At 36.3% G+C, this 22,468-nt stretch overlaps 1 protein-coding gene across 2 annotated transcripts in view; it reads right to left on the bottom strand.

Annotated features, from left to right (window-relative positions):
- Positions 1-22,468, bottom strand: part of itga3b (integrin, alpha 3b) — a 45,417-nt gene that overhangs the window by 13,408 nt on the left and 9,541 nt on the right. For both annotated transcript variants that reach the window (XM_079594472.1, XM_079594471.1), the window contains exons 2-9: positions 9,324-9,460; positions 7,103-7,179; positions 5,660-5,906; positions 5,415-5,519; positions 3,697-3,901; positions 2,976-3,169; positions 2,202-2,290; positions 1,865-2,001 (exon numbers count right to left, since the gene is read on the bottom strand). In XM_079594472.1, coding sequence (XP_079450598.1) covers positions 1,865-2,001; positions 2,202-2,290; positions 2,976-3,169; positions 3,697-3,901; positions 5,415-5,519; positions 5,660-5,906; positions 7,103-7,179; positions 9,324-9,460 — 1,191 coding nt within the window. The remainder of the gene's footprint in view (positions 1-1,864; positions 2,002-2,201; positions 2,291-2,975; positions 3,170-3,696; positions 3,902-5,414; positions 5,520-5,659; positions 5,907-7,102; positions 7,180-9,323; positions 9,461-22,468) is intronic.

Raw genomic sequence — 22,468 nt, 5'->3', positions numbered from 1 at the left:
ATGTTTTTGAAAGCAGTCTCTTATGCTCACTAAAGTTGCATTTTTTAGTGGTGTACCCATGTATTTCATAAATACAGTAAAAACAGAAATATTGCTAAATATTATTACAATTTAAAATAACTGTTTTCTATTGTAATGTGTTTTAAAATATAATTTATTTTTGTGAAAAAAGCTGAATTTTCAGCATCATTACTCCAGTCTTCAGTGTCACATGATCCTTCAGAAATCATTCTAATGTGATGATTTGATGCTCAAGAAACATTTCTTATTTTTATTATTATCAATGGTGAAAACAGTTTTGCTGTTTAACATTTTTGTGGAAATTTCTCAGGATTCTTTGATGAATTGAAAGTTCAATAAAGAGCAATTATTTGCATTTATTAAAGGTATTTATTAAATGTATTAAATATTAATATTTTGTAACATTATACATATCTTCACTGTCACTTTTGATAAATTCAATGCATCCCTGATGAATAAAAGAATATTTTTTTCTTTCTTATCTTACCACAAACGTTTCAATGGTATCATTGTTTCCACAAAAATGTTATTGGTAACAATAATAAGAAATGTTTCTTGAGCAGCAAATCATCATATTAGAATGATTTCTGAATGATCACGTGACTGAAGACTGGAGTAATGAATCTGAATATTCAGTTTTGATCACTTTGAATAAATTATATTTTAAAATATATTCACATAGAAAACAAGTATTTTAAATTGTAATAATATTTCACAATATTACTGTTTTTACTGTATTTTTGATTCAATAAAAGCAGCCTTGGTGAGCAGAAGAGTGAACAAAAACATAAACAAAAATGAATGGTTCCAAACTTTTGACAGTTAATGTATGTAACTAACTAAATAAATACATATTGTGTTTTTTAATGATATCAATACATTTATTTATTTATAGATTTAAATAAATATAAATTATATAAAATATCATATACAAATACATTTACTAAATAAAATAAATAAAAAATATTTTAAATAAAAATAATTATAAATGACATAATATACTAAATCAATCAATCAATGGTAGGCACAATTTATATTTGTTTAATTTCAAGGACTAACAGTTTATTTTTAACTTTTTAAACTCATTTTTTCATGAGAAACATATATTGTGTGCCCAACCTTTTGATTGAAAGTGTATGTATGTATGTATGTACAGTGCTTAGCATAAGTGAACACACCCATGCTAAAGTTGACTAAAAAGAGGAATAAAAAAAATCATCTTTTGGAAATTGATCTTAATGCCTTAATTAAAAAAATTGGGAAAACTCCAACCTTTTAAGGACACCAATTTTCTTTGTGAATGAATAATGTTCGAACTCCGAGCTCGGAGCCCTCCCCCCCGACTGCACGCCAAATACGCATAACCTTTATTGTATTCATTTTATGTAGATGTGAACTCGTGAAAGGCCAGTTATTGCATGGATCCAGGATACTATGTATCCTGATAAAGTTCTCTTGGCCTTTGGGATTAAAATAGCCGCACATCATCACACACCCTTCACCACACCTAGAGATTGGCATGGGGTACTTTCCATAAGATCATCTCTCAATGCAAATCAAACCAGCTATTAGGCAAACTCAAATAAAACATGCCAATCTCTAGGTGTGGTGAAGGGTGTGTGATGATGTGAGGCTATTTTAATTCCAAAGGCCAAGGGAACTTTATCTGGATACATAGTATCAATTTCCAAAAGATGATTTTTTATTCTTCTTTTTAGTCAACTTTAGCATGGGTGTGTTCACTTAAGCTAAGCACTGTATATATACGTTTGGAAAAAGAATATTTCAGAATCCCTAATATCAACATCTATATAGTATACCAAACACTGTTGAAAGACTGAACCTCAAGAGAGCGATGCGGTCGTCCATGGAGCCCACCAGAATGTCAGGATAATCATTTCCATCCATATCCATTCCTCCATTGAGAGAGTAGCCAAACGTCTGAAAGCCACTGGGACCTAATGATTTCCCCTCTATCACCTAAGAGAAAGAGCATACAGTAAATCATCCGTTCTTATTCTCACCGTCTCTAATACAAGCTCCAGATATATGTCAGACATGATCAACTGTTGATCTGTGATCACGTAATTATCAATGATATGAAACAGTAGCTGTAGAAAAGTCACTCCAAAATCTTAAATAAAGCTGTTCCATAAAAATCCTATGATGTTTTGCTTTACCTGGCTGGGTTCCTTGCTGATTCCATTTTTACTTCCCATCCATATAAAGACTTTCCCAGAGTCTTGGAACGGAGCACCGACAGCGAAATCTGAATGAACAAAACACCACACGAACCCCAGAACACGTGATTAACTCTCCATGGCCTCCGGGTGGCAGCATTATGAAATGAATCACATGAAATTACACACTTTGCATATACACTACCATTCAAAAGTTTGTGTTTGTAAGATTTTTTTAAATCCCATTTGTTCACCAAGACTACTTGAACAAAAATACAGTCAAATTGTAAAATATTATTATGATTTAAAATACCTGTTTTCTATTTGAATATATTTTAAAATGTAATTTGTGATGCAAAGCTGAATTTCCAGCATCATTAGTCTCCAGTCACATGATCCTTCAGAAATCATTCTAATATGATGATTCGCTGAAACATTTCTTATTATTATCAATGTTAAAAACAGTTGTGCTGCTTCACATTTTGTGGAAACTGATACATCGTTTTTTCAGGATTCTTTGATGAATAGAAAGTCCAAAAGAACAGCATTTACAGTATTTGAAATAGAAACCTTTAATAAGATTATAAATGTCACTTTTGATCAATCCTTGCTGAATAAAAGTATTCAACTATTTTTAAAAACTCCACGGTGTACTGTTGTGCATGCTCATGTGACATATATTATGCTTATAAATAATATGATCATATTTTATGACAGCATACATTTTTAAAATGGCGTTTTCAAACAAATGCATATTCATAATAAGTGTGCAACCTTGAAATCCGTCCTGATTGACGTCCCCCACTGCAGCAACAGCAAATCCAAACCCTGAACCTTTTTTCCCCTTCAGAACCACGCTGGCTTTGTCCTGGAAGGAACCGTTCTCGTTCATGAAGATGTAAACAGCTCCTCCCTCCTCCTTGTAGCGGTCGAAGTAGAACGGCGCTCCAACGATCAGGTCGTTCCAGCTACAACAGCATCAAACCACACAAATGACATGTTATGTCTAAACGACTCGTGCTTATTTTCACAGAAGCTTTAGTAAAGAATGAGAAAGCTGCCAAATAAACGCATTCAGCCGTGTATTTGTTGACATGCTTAAGTAATACAACTCAATGGCACCTTTGCGAGGGCGCATGGGGAACGTTAGACATGCTTTGGTCTACTTCCTTTCAGATAACTTTTAAACTCAGTGAAGCGTCGTACGGATCAATCTCTGTGATGATAACAGATTACTGGATATGCAAACAATGATATTGGCAATAGTACAAAACTGTGTGACTACTGCTTTTTCATACAGTGATGAATTGAATCCCATTGAATTTCTACTGTATGTACGGACAAAAACAAACAAACTGAGATGTGTTCTTTTGAATATGTATGCTTGATTTGATGTGATATAAAACAAATAAACATCAAATACTAAGATATAATAATAAAAAAAGACATTTACAGTACAAACTGTAACTGTTGATTGAGTTACACAGTGACCTACTCGTCATTGTTGAGGTCTGTTACCGCCAAGCAGCTGCCAAAGTACGACCCTATTTGTTCTCCTGGGATGGTCATCAGTGGGTTAAGAACCAAATCTTGTTGTTCTGCCAGGATCACCGAACCCTTGAAATTGTCTCTGGGAGCCCCCGTCACCACAGTGTACTCGGAGCGATCCAGTAACTTCATGTCCTCCAGCACAGAGTAACCTGAGGAAAGAGATGAGTGTTCTCAAACTGCCAAGTGTGTGACCAACGGTAGCCTGTCAAGCTACTATAAAGTTCATTTACAGTCAAGAGACTCTCTTGAGAAAGAAGGAAAAGAGTTATGCTACAATTATTATTTTATTTTATTCAGTCAAAACAGTGCTGTATTTATCTGAAACTAAATTATGAGAGATTTACAAATTTAAACACAAAGACAGCATAATTAATATATAAAAATTAATGATCAAATTATTAGAAGATGATTGATTAAATAACACTAAATACTAACAAAAACACTATTACATTTTATAAATATTACTGATGTTGTTGACCAATTAACACTTTATACTTGATTCAATACGTGATCAATAATTTAACACTGAACACTAACAGTACAAACAAAAAACACTGTAATTAATGCATAAACATTACTGATAAAGTTATTGTAAGATCATTCTTTAATACCCTTTGCTATATAGAAAAAAGACATGCAGTGTCATGCATTAAAATGCCATGCAGAAAACTGCAAAGAGATTCACATGAATCAGTGAGCCATTTTTTAGTCTAGTTTCATTTAAAGGTATTTTATGCTATTTTAAAGGTTCCTAATTTTGTTTTGGAGTCTCCAACAATACGTTTACGCACATCCAAGATAAAAAAAAAAACACTTTAGTTTTCTCATAATAAACATTGCAGCATCACCTCATTTCTCAAAGAGAGTGAAAATTGTTAGTTCGAAGATTCAGTCTCTCTAAGACTCTGATTGCTCTGATTGGTCAGACGACCAAGTGTGTTGTGATTGGTCTACCACTTACTAACGCATGTTGGAAACAAAACGACCTAAATTTCAGCGCCGGAGGCTTCCACAGCACTTAACACAGTGATACGAACAGTAACGATGGCGTCGGCTTTACCATTTCAATTTGGAAATGCATGCAATGTGGATTCGCAGCACTGAAAACATGATATTCTCGACATGTCGACGACAACACAAACCAAACTCTTTCTGTCTCAGATACAACAACTACAATGTTTGTGGACGGGTCAAAGTAGACGTTGTTTGCAGGCAGCCAATGAAGACCATAGACTGGCATTATGCAAATGTGTTACATTGTAGGTTTGTAACAGGGAGTGAGACTGGAATTGCTGACGACTCATTTCGGCAGTTCAGAACCGATTCTTTCTTTTAGGAGACAACCACTTTATTTGTTGTGCACTTTGATCATTTATATTCACTTTAAGACATTTTACATTCACCAACAGCTACTGTGTATTATACACTGCACGAAAGGTAATACAAACCAATTCACTAAAATTAATCAGATGTAAGTTTCATATTTTATCGGGTTTTGTTGTGCTGTGACAATTGTACTCACTAGTAAGTAGTTTCTCTGCTTGGAAAACAACTGAGCTACTGGCACACTACTGAAAAATGTAAGTAGTTTCTGTAACTTTTAGTTAGTTATTTCCCAACATTGTCAAGATGTGATTCACAGTAAAAAATCACAGTACATACCTATGTAGATGTTGAGCCTGTCCTCGCCTAGCATGCCGAAGCTTCTTTCATTGGCATCTCCGGCAAAATCTGAGATGGTGTCTCTGCTTTTCATATGGACAGTGCCTATTAACAGAAGAATTCCTTTTATTTTCAATATGACCCTCTTTTTATGAGATAACGGTGAGCTGACACACGCTAAAGAAGCCAGTACACTGTCCACATGAACCAGCTGTGGATTTCCCCATACTTCTTCTTTTACTCACCTTGCCACACAAAGCTTCCAGGGGTCCCAAAGTACACATCCTTCTCCGTCATGCCCCCTGAGATGCCCATGTTACACATGCCCTCCAAGTTCTGGTCATAGTTGAAGTCGCACAGCTCGTAAGTGTCAGACTGCCAGTAATCATTAGGGTCGTAGGTCAAGTCGTTTCCCCGCACGTAACATTTGCCCACCATACGCTGCTGTTCTTCAGCGCCCAGCAGTTTTTTCACATAGCGATGGCCACATGCCTGCCAACATGAAAAAAGAGATGAACATGAGGAATTCTGATCTGCTTCTTTTTTTTTTTTTTTTTTTTACAAATGCTATTATTCCAAATATTTTTTAAAAGTCTCTTATGCTTACTAAGGCTGCATTTATTTGAGCAAAAATGGAAAGAAAGGAAAAACAGTAATATTGTAAAATACTATTTTAGTTAAAAAGAACAATTTTCTATTTTAATATATTTTAAAATGTAATTTATTCATGTGATTGCAAAGGTGATTTTTCAACATCATTTCTTCAGTGGCTACCAATACTTTTTTCCAGTGTTTACCTCACTTGACTCTCTCACTTAAAATCCAGCAGTTCCCACAAATTCCCACACTATTTTAGTGATTGGCTCATTGGTTGCGTCATGCTATGTTCACATAGACCAACATAGACGCACGGTAGACGACGGTTAGACGCGGAGCTCTGGTATGCTTCGCTTCATCGCGCTGTTTTTCCGTGTATTGAGAACAGTCCGTCACTCGCGCATTGTGCTCGTAAATTATTTTTCAAGTTTGCACATATATATTTTAGGCGCAAATGCGCGTGAAATACTCGCACTGATCCTTCAGAAATTGTTTCAGGATTCTTTGAAAAAAATAGACAGTTCAAAAGAACACTATTTATTTGAAATAGAAAACATAACCGTATATATTTCTTTACTGCCACTTTTGATAAGTTTAAAGGGATAGTTCACCCAAAAATTAAAACTCTGTCATCATTTACTCACCCCAAGTTGACACAAAATAAGACATTTTGAAGAATGCTGGTAACATTTGAACATTTAATGGGCCCCATTGACTTCAGCAGAAGATAGACATTCATACAGGTTTGGAAGAACCTCAATCATTTTGGGGTGAACTATCCCTTAAATGCATCCTCACTGAATAAAAGTATTAATTTATTTTAGTTCCACTAAGGTCTTTTTCAAGAATATTTTCAACTGAAGACATGTGAACCAGCTAATCGAGGTCTTCAAGCTTAGCCTACTTGATAATGACAGGCCGGCGTGTAAAGGCAGGGTTTGAACTAAACTTAAGGACAGAGTGCATCTGACCTACTCATTGAGTCCGGAAAAGTGGTCCGACACTTACAATTCTGTCCGTGAATTTCAAGCGATGGTCTTGAAAATGTTTTTACTAAAATAAAAGGGAACCAAAGATGGATGTCATCTCACCAGCACACGTCCTCCGTTCCTTTGACTGGCCACGGTCACTCCCAGCCACATGCCCTCCACCATCTCCGTTGACTGCGCTAGAGGACAAACAAATCAGAGAGCAGATATTTTATTCTGTAAAGAGTATTTCATTACATCAAAATCTGAATGAGTTCGTTGAAGAGTGCTCAGTTTCTGGCTTGAGAGATTCTCAGAACAGAAATAATAATAACATTCGCATAGCCACTGTTGACACTGAAAAACTTGCATTCTGTATATTCTTTTAAAGTACATTATTTCTCTGAGACTTAATTGTATGTTATTTACAATTATATTACAATATACTATAGATTAAATTGAAATGAAATGATATTAGTTACACTTAAGAGCGCTTTTGATCTGCTTAATTAGGAATTCATTTAATATTTACTTATATTTTCTTTGAAATATGGTTAAAGCTTACTGCTGAATGTATTGACAAGCATTTATGGTAAACCAAAATAATCTATTGTCCTTTCAGTTGAAACTTGTCATATATTTAATATATTTGTACTTGCACATTTGTAATGATAAACATTAATTTAGTACGTTTAAAATATTAATATTAAAATAACACACTAGTTAAAATTATAAACAGGTACTTTACATGTGCTTTAGTATCAAAATAAGTGTACTTTAAAGTAAACAACCTTGTTTTAATAACCTTTTGACAGATTTTATTTTAATAAAAGATTATTAAAGTGAAACATTTCATTTGACATTATTACAAAGTGCATTTTTTTTAAATTCACGAGTATCTCTTGAAGTACACTTAGATTGGTTTTGTTTATTTTATTGTATTATATTATCTGCAAGTACAGATTTGAAATATTTGAAAGATTTGAAGTACTCTACAACTACAAGTGCACATTCAGTACTACAATTGAATGCACTTTTTCACGAGGGGAATGCCTCACTGTTAGCCTCTTTCGCTGCAGGGCAAGAACATGGAGGAACTTAGGAATTTGAAAGCTGTGACATATTTGTGATAAAAAAAGATACATAGTGCTAGCCATAATATTACCCATGAATTCAAAAGATATGAAAAATGCTTGAATACATTTTCTGAAGCAAAATTAGCTAGTGTTTTTAGCTAAAGTTTTTTTTGTTGCATACTTTATTCAAAAGAAAGTATAAAGCTAAAAAGCTAACAAGAACTAAGCTAAAAAAAAAATCCACATTTTTTTATTTTTATTAAAATGCTAGCTCTGCTTCTGCTCAAACAGCTAACTTTCAAGTTGCAGACCAAGTTACTTCCTGTGCTTTATGTGCTGAACGTATCAAGTTATTTCTGAACTAAATACCTGCCTGCAACCTGAGCCAATCATCCTGACCTGATAGAGGACAGAGAAAGGCAGGCGAGAGTAAAAAAGGTATTTTGAATAACATGGAATGAGACACCACTCAGACTGGTACATTTGATTGTTGCTGTGTTGAGGCTTGTTTCAACATTCACTGATGTCTAAAACGGGAGCAGGGAATTTTGGGAAACAGTCAGGGCTGTCTGAGCCCTCCAGACGATTATTTTTAGAGTGATATGCAGATGATGTGAGACGCATTATCTAATCTGTGAACAGAATGCCTTACATGTCCAAAGTCCCTTGAGCTACAGTAACACTGTATGCTATATGTGGCTTCTAAAGCTAAAATGCCATTATAAATAAACCATCTACACTATCACCCAAACATATGGGGTCAGTACGATTTAAAAAAAAGAAATTAATAATTGTATTCAGCAAGGACACATTGCATTGATCAAGTAACAGTGACACTAAAGACATTTATAATATTACAAAAGATTTATATTCCATATAAATGCCGTTATTTATCATTCAAAGAATCCTGAAAAAAAATAATCATGTTTTCCACAAACATATTAAGCATCACAACTGCTTTATTAGATTAGATTAATTTCTGAAGAATCATGTGACTGAAGACTGGAGTAATGATGCTGAAAATTCAGCTTTGATCACAGGAATAAGTTACATTTTAAAATATATTCAAATAGAAAACACTTTTTTAACACTTCTTTAAATTGTAATAATATTTCACAATATTAGTTTTTTTACTGTATTTTTGCTCAAATTTCGCTGCCGTGGTGAGCAGAAGAGACTTCAAAAACATTAAAACGGTAGTGTATTTTATATATTTTCACAAATCAAATTATTTTTTAATTTATTTATTAAGTAATATGAATACCTACGTGCACTGATGAGGTCCATCCTCTTGCAGTCATCCTGTTCAATAGTGACGGGACAATAATACACGGCTCCGGTTTCATTAATGTTGAATTTGCTGAGATTGGGCTGGGCTTTCTCTTGGGGCGCCCCGACTAAGAGCCTACAGAAAAACAGCAAATGCTGAATGAAAGACTTAGATTGATTGATACCACTGTGAAGCATGTAATGTCTTTTTTTCGTAATACAGACTTAAAGTCAATATGAAATGAAAAATCATCCTATCTGTTTTCTAAATGGATATTACAGATCTTATGAATAATTTATCTGTGTTTTTTTTTTTTTTTTTTTACCTGGCAATGTTTAATCAAAATGTCATATTGGACCTTCTAGTGTAAACAACAGACTTCTCTCTCATGATGTATACAGGACTTCTCCAATCATTTAGTGCGGTTAAACCCCGCCTCTGCAAGCTCCACTTTTGAGTGCCACGCCCATATCTCAACATCCAATCAACAACCAATGCATCGATTCAAGTCCCTGCCCTATTTGATCTTTTTAATTACACTCAGAAGTACATCACAATAAGAAAATATCTAACACTACTTTCGTTTCAGAACAAATCTAACCAGAATTTTGTCTAGTTTCTTATTTAGATAAAACCAGCACAAACTAATATACCTAAATACATGACCATAGGGGGTAAATTATAAAGGTTATGGTCTAGAAAAGCAATGGAGAAAAGGAGGATTAGAGAAGGCAAACAAGCCCCGACCTGAAATGAAAGGCGCAGTGAAGACCTTTTATTTTCATTTCTCCCCTCTTGCAAGCTTTATGAGAATGAGTTGAGGATAAAGCGATTCAATAAAGTGGTAGAGACGCCCTGTAACCAAACACCTGACACCATGGCATTTGATCAAATAATATACTAGAACAAAACTGCACCAGTTTTGGACCTATAGGTATCAAAAAAAACAAATTACACAAATATGTTAGCAAGCTGAATGTAAGATTTTATTAATAGTGTTTGCTAAAGGTTCTTTAACATGACTCAGGGCTTTAGAGTCATGCATGGCTTTGGCCTTCACAGAAGGGCGCTAGAAAGTGGAATAGTAAAAGCAAACAGTAAAAATATTTTTCCAAATTCAGTATTAAAAACTAGCAATATCATAGTAACACCCTGGCAACCACCAACAACACCAAGTGGAAATTAGTTTTGCATGTTCTTTAGAATCAGTCTTTAGTCTGTGCTGTTTTAAGTTTATGCGTGAACAAAGCTTACAAACTAAAAATTATTAGTGGTGTGCCTTCCATCCAATAATCACAATAAGTTTTGTGTTTCGTTACTTTAAGCAAATGCTGCGTCCCAATTCGCCTTCTCATACTGAGCCCTAAAAGTATGCACTGTTTTTGTGAAGAAAAAGTTCCTACTTTTGCGTGTGTAGCAGAATAGTAGGCAAGCTTTGGGAGAGACATACAGGTACCACTTCGTCATGATTGCGTCTTTAACGGACAGCTCTGTCGCTCATGCACCCTGTCACCGTTTAAAATGCCCTGTCAATCATCTTGTCACAGTTAAAAACCTCCATGTTCAATTCAATTTTATTTCCTACAGTTTTGGAGAGAAATGTAGTAGCACGTTGATCTGCCAGTCGTGGGTAATTCATGCGAAGACACTCCTCATGTGTTTGCATAATGATGCATATAAAGGTTAATGACCAAACAAATATTGTTTTTCTATCAAACGAGTAAACACAACAAAAGGTTACATGTAGCCTACACTAAATAAACATAAGATAAAGAAAGATAGAAGCGGACACTTACAAACGTATCTTTATAAAAGTTCACAATGCTGTTGTAGATTACATATAATGTGGATAACAATAAATAAATATCCTTTCGTCAGTTTAGATACTGATTATTTGTCACTTGAACCCCTTTATCTAAACCTCTCTTAACCATCGGTCTCGCACATCTGCCATGTTTTTTTTTACCCTTGTTTGTAGTTCTAATCAAATCCTTATCCAACACGCAATAGGTTGTGGGCAATATCCACAATATGTGTTATTGTATATGTGTCCTCTAAATGTCGTTAGAGTGTGCGCGGATCTGCACTTCGGATTCTATCCTGAAAAAGTAGACCATCTGGGTATCTTTGCAATACTCATTTTAACATACTACGATTTGGAACACACTAATTCTACAACTATGTAGGACGGATGGTATGCGAATTGGGATGCAGCTAAAGTCTCAGCTTTCAATTTCTGTAAATCTTATCATGACATTCAAACTCTACGTGCTATTTAGTCACGCTGAACTCAAGCGATTATCTGTTCTAACGTGGGATATAAAATGAGTAGCTTCACGGCTCATGTGATCTCAACATGTCTGCCTCCATCGGGCGTCCCACTTACTAGTAGGCTATATTTGCTGAACATGATTTTAAATGTATTTTTCATTTCATTATGTATAAAGCTTTTTAATAAGGACACATTTGTCTTTTTAAACAGTTTCCTTCCTTGTTTCAATGTTAACTTTCACCTCCTGTGCTGCCAACCGCAACATATTTGCCCTTGGAGCGAAGAATTCAGCTTCTGCTCTGAGAGCGTGTGAATGATGTCATGAGAGACAGGGGAACTGTTTCTGAGCCCTGAGGACACTCACTGTCACCAGGTGTCACTGCAGTGATCTTAGCTAGAAAAGTTTGGACTTGTAGAGTTGTAAAACTCGAGCCCATGCCTCACTGATAATAGAGGATAAACTGGTGTGTGTCCGCTTTTCTTAGACAAACTGAGGTGCAGTATCTACTATCCGAGATCCTTTCTTATTTTAGAAAAGCAAGAGTGTGACTTTCTACTGGACGTCTGAGTAAGACTATTGGCACCATAAATGGCAGCTAAAGCTAAGGAGTGCAGTGTGCTCATGTTCAGACAAGACCCCCACAGTAAAAAGGCATTACAGGAATGTTTTACAGGTGAGAGTTCTGAACCAAACCTACAATCAGTCATGACTAATATTTGCCAGTGGTTTTTGCAGGAATGACTCCTCCGCAAAATTAGAGTACCTGTCTCATACTAGCACCGATACCCCGCTGCTTACATTAGTGTTACACTGAGCAAACCGCAGAGAACACTTTTAGAAAATAACTGAAACAACAGCAGAAAAACTCCAAAAACACACCTAAACTTACAATTCACTGCAGATTCCAGCTTAAATGAACACTAGTGGCAGCGAAACACCAACAACTTGTATTCCTTTTCACACAAATTATGATTACAGGGACAGATTATCGATTAATAAAGACTTTTTTTGCACGGTTCCTTGCACAAGAACACTTTTACCATAGTGCACGATTTGTAATCTAATACATTTGGATCTTTGCATCATATAACCAGCTCAATATGCATTGCTTTTCTGATGTAGTAAACTTCCTCGGTTGTTTACATGATACACCATTGCACTTGTACAACACAAGACACGGTAAAGAGCTCAAGCACTCGTAGAAGCAAGCTAAAATTGCATCGTTGCTTCAGCAAATGCTTTGTCACATTTACTTTTGTTAACACTATCAGTTAGGTTTAGGGTAGGGTTTTGTGTGGGTGGTACATTATTTTAACAAATGATGAAGCATTAGCCTTTTAGCTCCTAACTGGACATTACATTTCTGAACTGCCGCAATACGTACAACCAACTTAAAGGTACAATATGTAAGAATTTTGTGATAAAATGTCCAAAACTCACTTGCACAGTGTAATATATTTCCTGCAGTTGTGTACTTAAAATATCCTAAAAGTTCCCAAAGGTTTTTCATTTCAGAGAAATTCCAATTTTAAATAATGGGCCGTCACAGAATCCCTGTTCACTTGTCGCCCGTCAATGACGTAATCTTCGCGTTATCCCTATTTTCGGCTCAAGTATTGCCATAGTAACCATGGCGACAGACGTGGACAACTGCGTTACGTCTAGCGGCACGCTCACGCTGTTGTTGTTTCGTTCCAACACTATGGACCATGGCAAGCAGACTTTGGGAAAAAATTTGAACTAAAACGAGGATTAATATCAGCGTAGCGTTTTCGAGATGCAAGAGCTCCACGTCCGTGACAAACTTTGACGTATTTTATTAGACAGGTGAGCAAATGTACATAAAACTAATCAATGTTATATAGTTCAAAATGATGATATGTTAGAATATGATCTGTGTGTTATTCTAATGTTGATCTAGCTTACTGCTAGTCTCATACAGACAAACTAACACATAGAATAACATTATAACTTTCACCACACTCAAATGCAGTTTAGTGTGATAGTGTAGACCAAGTGAAACAGCGCTGCTACCTTTCATTCGTCTAATAAACTGACCTGTGTGAGTATTACAGCACTTGCGGGTCCATATTCCTTTATATTCGCGGTACTCGCGTGTGTCGCTGATATCTGTCTCTCATTATCAATCGTGCCCTACTTTATCCCACAGTCATGATAAAAACATCAATTTATTCACTCATCCATAAATATTATTAGATCCATCAGCTTGATGACATCAAGCTTGATGATTTCAGTGCTTTTGAATGTGATTTTAGCACAACCACTAGACATTAGGCTACGCTTTGAAAGTGTCGTGAAATGTATAGGAATGCCACCACAGTCACGTTTGCAATGAACCATTTTTCACATAAAGCTGGTGGTATGCAACATTGGGCCTGTTGAACAGCTGGGATTAAATTTCCAGAAATATTTCTGCCTGAAAAAACAAAAACAAAATCAAGGAGCCATAGGGTTATATAAGTCACAAGATCACAAAGTGAAGTCACATGGCAAATCTAGGAGCCATTAGGTGTGTTCGACTCGAAGCAGTGCGGTGTATAACATCAAAGTAAAGCGATTAGAGCGTAATTTGATGTCATACACTATCGGTCTGCGTAGCGCCGCTTCAAGTCGAACACATCTATATTGCAGTCACCTGATTATAAAACCACCTCATGATGCAATATTGCCTTACACTTTTCTCTAGTGCGAGTGCTGCCATGATGTACACTTTTACACTTATACACACTACTGTTCTCATGAGAATAAGACTAATGCAGGCTTCAGGTGCACCTTACTTTGCTATAACATTACGCATTCAAGTCAGGAAACTACAGAGTAGCTCAAATAAAAAGACAATGGGCAGCCTGATAAGCTCCTGTTTCTGTCGGACCAGTGGATGAATATACTGAAGCACTGCATATACAAAACTTGATTTATTCATACATAATGTGACAACATATGAGTTATTCATATGCTTTCTAATGAATAATTAATGTGTTTGCATAAAGCAAACTTTAAATATCCTAAAGGGATAGTACAATTCTGTCAATATTTACCCGCCCTCATGTCATTCAGAATATGACTTATGAACAAAAAGAAGATATTTTGAAAAACACTGCGGTCTAAACAACATTGGACCACACTGACTGATCAAATGGGGAAAAAAACTAAATAATGAGACACTTTTCCAAAGAAAAGAAAGAAAGTTAAACAGGTTTGGAAAGACATGAGGGTGAGTAAATGATGACAGAATCTTGGGTTGAATTATCCCTATAATAGTATTGAAATTATACTGAAATTGTGTAAAATATAAAAGTGAATTGTGGTAAAACAAGGCATGTAAACCTCTTAATTTGAGTAATTCCTTACTGTGTTTATTGGAGAGAATCAAACTATAAGTGAGCAATATTTTAATAAGTCTGCTTGAAGGCCACATCGCTAACAAAAAATACCAAAATATCATGATTTTTCAAGCATGGTATTCTTTGAGGTACTTTGGAGTATGTGTAAATACCATGACACATCATGGTAATCATTCAGTACCTTGGTATTGCTATCACTACTACGGTACAACAGTAACATTATAACAACCAGAGTTTGGGTCTACAGCAGTAAGAGTCTGATCTCACATGTGAAAAAGACAAACACCATGACTCTCACTCACTAGCTTTATCTGAGATTCCACAAACACTCCCAGAGCAGGAGACAATCCCAGATATGGGCATCAAAGCTATGCAGACAGAGGTGTGTGTGTGTGTGTGTGTGTGTGTGTGTGCTTGTGCGTGCGTACGTGCGTGCGTGCGTGTGTGTGAAATGACTTTTTCGATACAGCAAAAAATGGAATACCTTTAATATCTCATTATGTTCTCCCAGCAATGAGATTAAATTGAGAGCTGACACAGACGTTTGATTAAAAGTTAAGTGTGTCCAATAGTGACACCAAACAAAACTGTGTTAGTAATGACTTCTCACAGGTTCCCTGAACACTCCCTTCTGGTTCATCAAACAAAACCCAAATGCCTGATGCATTAACAAAAAAGAGCTTTTGAGAGTCAACAAAGTATGAATCCACTTCATTTCATGTTACAGCACATCAAATGCTGCATTCGGAATTGCTGTAAATACAAGTTTACTTGTAGGAAACTGGACATGAATGCCCTCTAAAGATGCATTTATGACTGGGAAACTCAGGGATAATTTTGATACCCAAGTTTCCAAGTTGAGCTGGCCATAAACTTTAAACGTGGCAGAGGAAAGAACAATTGCTGTAGTGAATGATACATTTTATGTTTTTCCCACATCTACATTGCTTTCTCTTGCTGTTCCAGTCATGTAAATTTGCATATATAAATAACCATAGGAATCATATTGTATGTATTTTACACAGCGAAAACGGCATTTATTTCACTGAAATTCTGGAATTGTCAGCAAGCTGACAATAGCATGGTGAATGTATAGTCCTATTGCACAGTAATGTTTATGTTGCCAACGAACGGATGCAACATTTTATTCACAATTGGATATTGACTAAATATCTTCTTTAATCTATACATATTGGCTTTAATACGATGTCCCCATAAAATAGGCAAGAACGAACCTGGTGTCCTCCATAGTTCTCTCTGACAACAAAGCCCTTGAACTCGTAATTACGACTTTAGAAGTGGGAAGTGGGTCATTTCCGACAGCATGTAATAGCAGCATTAAAGGGTTGGTTCACCTGTTTAATTACTCATAGCATATCATTTGAAGAATGCTGAAATCAAAACAATACAGGACCTCACTGACTTTCATTGTTTGGACAAAAAATAAATCTTTAACTTTAACTTTTGCCAACAACCACAGCAGTCTGTGAAGAAAAAACCCAAAACATAAAGCATGATCTCAGTTTGTCCCAGTAATGCTGAGAGGAATTAGGGCATGCCATGCTATGCTAATCTGTGAGACTGACATTAAAGGGATAGTTCACTCAAAAATGAAAATTCTGTCATAATTTACTCACCCTCAAGTTGTTTCAAACCTGTATGAGTTTCTTTCTTCTGTTGAACACAAAAGAAGATATGTTGAAGAATGTTGGTGAACAGACAGTTGCTGGACCCCATTGACTTCCATAGTATCTTTTTTTCCTACTATGGAAGTTTTTGGGGTCCAGCAACTGTCTGTTCACCAACATTCTTCAAAATATCTTCTTTTGTGTTCAACAGAAGAAAGAAACTCATACAGGTTTGAAACAACTTGAGGGTGAGTAAATTATGACAGAATTTTCATTTTTGGGTGAACTATCCCTTTAAGAACAGGCACCTCTGGCCCAATGCAACATGCTTGGCTTCACACTACTTTGACATTAACTTTGACATTAGGGCTTGACATTAACACCCGCCAACTCGCCAAATGCTGGTGTATTTCAGCATTGGCGTGTAACGCAGTCACTCCTACTAACCACTTTGGCGGGTTGAATTTTAGGAAATATACATTATAGAAATTTTTTAATTGTAGTCTTTTAAAAAGGCATCTGAAATAATGAACTAAGTGCAATGTAGTGTTGTCAAAAATATAGATTTTTCCATACATATCAATACTGAAATATCTGAAACTCTTCCGCAGGATACACAACACCAGCTGCGCGTTCTCGCTCTCTCATCTCTCCGACAGCTAGTTTACACACACACCTCTATCCCTTTACTTTTTTCGGCATGGGATTATTTATATTGCGCATAATTTTACTCATTCCCGCAGATTTTGTGCTCACAACCAAAAAGCACGCACATAAAGCAAAGTATATTGGCTATATCAAGCAGTAGGTGACAGCAGCCTAATATACCGGCTGTCAAATTATGAGATAATATAAAAAATGATGATGGCAGTTAGATGGCAGTTTTTCCCCTATGGTATTGATGTCAAAATTGTGGCCAGTGAAAATGCTGAATGGTTATTATTCAATTTGGAAAATCACTAGCCACAGTGGCTGCTGAGCAAAAAAGTTAATGTCAAGCCCTGGTCATATCCCTTACCATGCCAAAAAAAATATATTTTTTCTATAGTTACATATTGTTACTGAAATATTTAAAATGTTTTCACGACTCATTTTCAAAAATATTTTTCAAAGTACTGTATTGAAGTTAGAAATTCCACTATCGTGACAACACTAGGTTGGGATTGTGATGAATGAGCCATGTGACAAGGTGACAGTCGATCCTCCTCAGAGCTCATCAGAGCAGATACTCTGACATATTGCTTAAAACTGCACCAACATATAACAACTTACGGCTTAGCTAATGGCATGAGTTTGGAGCAAAACAACCTGTTTATAATGACAGTGGTGGATAGGGGGCAGGATGGAAATGAATTGAAATGTTATGCAAAGAAAGCAGGCGTCTCATCCAATCAGTCCGCACACATTTAACCAGCACCGTTGTGGTAAGGCAAAACCCAAACAACCTGCATGGCTCAAGATCACTGTAATTTATGTTCAGCTAAACCTGTCTAGAATGGAGCGTAGACATCTGATCGAGATAAATCAGTGAACTTTATGCCCGTATGGAGATATGATCAGATTAGATCAGCTGATTCACACACTTGTCAGAACATGTCAAAATGTAAAAAACATTTTACATTTTCCATTATTTTCAAGTTATCCCAAATTGGTTTTCAAAAAACTTGTTTTTTGTATATTTGATTGAAAAAAAATATAATCATAGAAGTATTTGTTCTTAGTAATAGTACTAAGTACTAATAGTACTACTCAGTAAATAGTACTGCCTATTTATATCAACATACACGTTGAATTTGCGGTTATTTTATGAATTAGCCTGAAGGGCAGAAACAGCTCTGACAAAACTACTGGCACAACAAGAGTCAGACAAGCCTAAAATAGCTGAAAACACAGTCACGCCAGGGCTACTTCTCCACTCCGATGTTGATTCCCTCTATAAATAGATTATTCAATGACTTTAATTATTGGTGATTGAATTATTCAGTGAAGTTCCCCGCTGACCAGATCATCATTTCTGTACAAATACCGTAAACAGGGTAATACAACCACTCAGATGGCATATTGAATTTGACAATACAAGCCGGGAACAAAGTCCTTAATCTATTTAGCCTTTTGTAAATGGCATGATTACAACTCTTAGCAGGAGAGTCACAACCTGACTGTGGAGCATCAATCAACATTACTGCCATATAACTGTTCATAAATGCATTCAATAAAAACGTTAAATAGTACCACTAAGCAAGTGTGGAGGTTTCCCCAAGGAAGAGAAAGTATAATTTGTGACAAAATGTCATTTTTCCATATATATATATTACTCTTTCTGTCTGTCACTGCATGGATAACTGGTTTGATTCATAATAGATCAACATTTATTAAAGTCCCCCTGTGATGAAAATCAAGCTTTTAATGTTGTTAATATGTTTACATTGTGTTTTTAATATACTTTAAGGCAAACTATGTGCAAATTCATAAGTCAACACCATTGCTGAGTATTTTCTCTTTAAAACTGCAGTGAACCAAAGACAGTCTCAAAAACATGGTTTGTTTGAAATCGCTGGTGTTTCTGGCGTCACAACCTAACCAACCACGTCAACGTGTGATCGTCAACGAGCGGATCTCTGAGCTGGTGTGAGTGAGTGGAGGCGGGGCTACTTTGCATATTCATAGAACCGTGTATACAAGGGTGTGGAGTTACATTCAAGCTATTTTAAGTCAATAATATTTTTTTTCAAGGAAAAAACGTTTAAATATGTAATATTGGTGATCAAAGGTGAGTTTTAAGGGATACAATTCTTGACTACAGTGGGACTATACGTTTTTGTTTTTCAATCTCTAGCCTGAGACCAACATTTCTGAAAATAGCTGAAAGTAGGTTTCTACCAAATTCTAAGCAAAACTGGACATGTACGCCCTCTCAAGTCATATTTACCACTGGAAAGCTCTAGGATCATTTTGATACCCAAGTTCCAGAGCGGGCCATAAACTTTATGGTGGAGGGAAGAACGATTGCTGCTGTGAATGGTATTATTTATGATTATTGTCCACAACAGCTACATAGCCTTGTCTTGTTGTTAAAGTAGTGAATATTTACATATAATTATGATTAATCATTTGAAGCATATTGTGTGTTTTATACTCAGTGAAAATAGCCTGTATTTGACCACAATTCCAGAAGAAAGGGTACGTTTACACGACAACGATATGCTTTTTCCTTTTAGTTTTCCACGTACAGACGTCACCATTGTGAAAATGATCCCCATTCACACGACTAAAAACCTTTTTTCTGTTGCCAGGCCATTAGATGTAACACGTAATACACTTAATACGCATGTGCACGACATCATTGTCTTCAGAGATTCACGTTTTTTTTTCACGGCCAAAACGCTGTTGTCATGTAAGCAAACGGCCAAAACGCTGTTGTCGTGTAAGCAAACGGCCAAAACGCTGTTGTCGTGTAAGCGAACGGCCAAAACGCTGTTGTTGTGTAAGCAAACGGCCAAAACGCGTAAAAAGTTTTACGTTTTTAGTTGAAAACGGTGTGGTGTAAACAGCCCCTAAAGCACTTGAATACAGTGAGGAGCTCGTAATCATGACTTCAGATTGCACATGAAAGCAGCATAAATCCCTTAGAAACTACCTACTGTAGCAATCTCTCACAATCCCTTTAGCAACCAAGAAAGGTAAAAGTTTTTAACCTCTTTAAAGGGGTCATGACATGGGTTTTTTATTTTATTATTATGTTCCCTTAGGTGCAATTATAGTATTACTATAGTTTTTTTTTACATTTTTTTTTTAAATGTAGTTATTTATGACCTTTTCCCACCCTGTTTCTCATCCTCTGATTCAAACAGTCTGTTTTGGGGGTGTTTCCCCTTTAAGAGTTCAGTGTTAACGCCCACTGCTATGATTGGCTAACGTCAGTGCCTATGCATCAATTATTAACGCCCCCAGCCAGAACATTTGCGGATTCGGCGTATTTAAAAAGTAGTTTAAAGTTTTTAATACATTACTTACAGTTTGCGTCGTCGTTGTTGAGCCCAGAATAGTCGGCACGGACTTATCTTTGAGCAACAGTTTTCTGCCAAATGCAGCATCATTTTTGGATTTGTTCTCAAAACAGTCATCCTTCAAATGTATAGAACAAACGCTTAAACTAACACTGCCGTGACTGAGACGTCCGCAAAAAATAAAGTGCATCCATTTTTCCCTGACGACTGGATCTTTCGCAGCGTATTCAAAGATGTTGTTTGTCCACAGCCAGGAACAGCACATCTGCGGCATCGTAATTTCCCTGTACACAGACCCACTCGCTGTCCGTCGACTGAACACTTGTGAGGCGCGCAGCGCGCGGGCGCGACAATGGTACGAAATGAGCGTAGTTGCCTTGCGCTTTAAGTGTAGTTGTCTTGTGCTGGAGGCGGTCATATGCAAACGCTGGTACGTCACTTCGTACCGTGACGTCACTTCTTACCATGGATCCAGAACGAGCTGTATTTAGAGCTTGATTAAATAAATGATTCGTTTATAATGGGGAGGAAGTCTTAAGCTATGAAACTTGCAGGACGTTTTAATGGTACAAAGACCTCTTATATACCAAAAGATCAAGGCAAATTTGGTTTCTCATGTCATGACCCCTTTAACAAAAAATGTAAACCCCAGTCTTTACATTTTTCTTCAAACAGTTTTCAACTTTCAGATAAGGCAAAACAATTTTTTTCACATAATCAATGAGATATATTATTACTGAATATTACTGAATATCCAAGGCTCTACCTTTATAAGCCCTGTGTTTCCACTCATTTGTTGCGAAGTCTGGTTTGTGCTACAACTACAATGTTATTTGGATTACCCTGTTATATGTTTGGATTGTTTGCCTGTATTTTTGACCCTGTGCCTGTTTCTGGATTACGACTGTGAATTATCGTAAATAAAAGCTGTGTTTGGATCTCTAGCCGTGTCAAAACAGTTATAACAGAAATGATACTCCAGTTCCAATGTTGACACTAGCAACATCCAGAGCTGTTGTTGTGTCTTTCAGGTGTGTGTCTACATACAGGCAACTCTGTCAGTGGCTTTCCAGCAGGCAAACATCCTGTCAGAGCAGCACCAGCCACCATTAGTAGAAGAGACACAGAGGAAAAGACATCTGTTATCAAACACACGACAGCAAACATAAAGAGAAGAGATGGAAACACCTCCAATAGACAATTTAACATCCTGAAGAGAATTGAATTCTATTAATTAAGTGCATGTCAACAAATAAATTAGTGGCTAAAAATGACTAAGTATAAACACTATAAACTTTTAAAATGTTAATTGATCTCTCAATGATTATCAATGGTCTTCGATATTGTTTTAGAATTCTGTAATAATTGACATATTTTCTCAATCATTCTCACATTCATCAATAAGACCTGGGCCTGTATTTATCAAGCTTCTCAAAGTGCCATTTTAGTCTTAAGTGCTGCTGAGAATTCATGAAATTTACTCCTAATTTCAAATGTAAGCATAAAAGCAAATTTCTCACTTTCACTTTTAGCCTCCCAGTTATTTAAGACAGCTCGAGAGGTCTCTCAAGTGGTTAGGAGTTGCCAGTAGGGGCTTGTGAAGGCACGTGAGGAGAACGAGACGTGAGGGTATCTTTCAGGAGAGGAAGAATGTTTTTTAAATGTTTGATGACGAGCAGTTAAGAGTCCTTAGGCAGACAGAGTCCTTAAGGCTACGTTCACACTGCAGGCTGAAACGACCCAATTCCGATTGTTTTCGTAACTGTACCTGTATCTGATCTTTTCATGACAGTCTGAACGACACAGATCCGAACTTTTCAAATGCGACCCAGGCCACTTGGGTATGTGGTCCAAATCCGATACGTATCCG

This window comes from Phoxinus phoxinus (assembly GCF_949152265.1).
Source record: "Phoxinus phoxinus genome assembly, chromosome: 21".
Taxonomy (NCBI): domain Eukaryota; kingdom Metazoa; phylum Chordata; class Actinopteri; order Cypriniformes; family Leuciscidae; genus Phoxinus; species Phoxinus phoxinus.
This window is presented reverse-complemented; position numbering and strand designations above follow the sequence as displayed.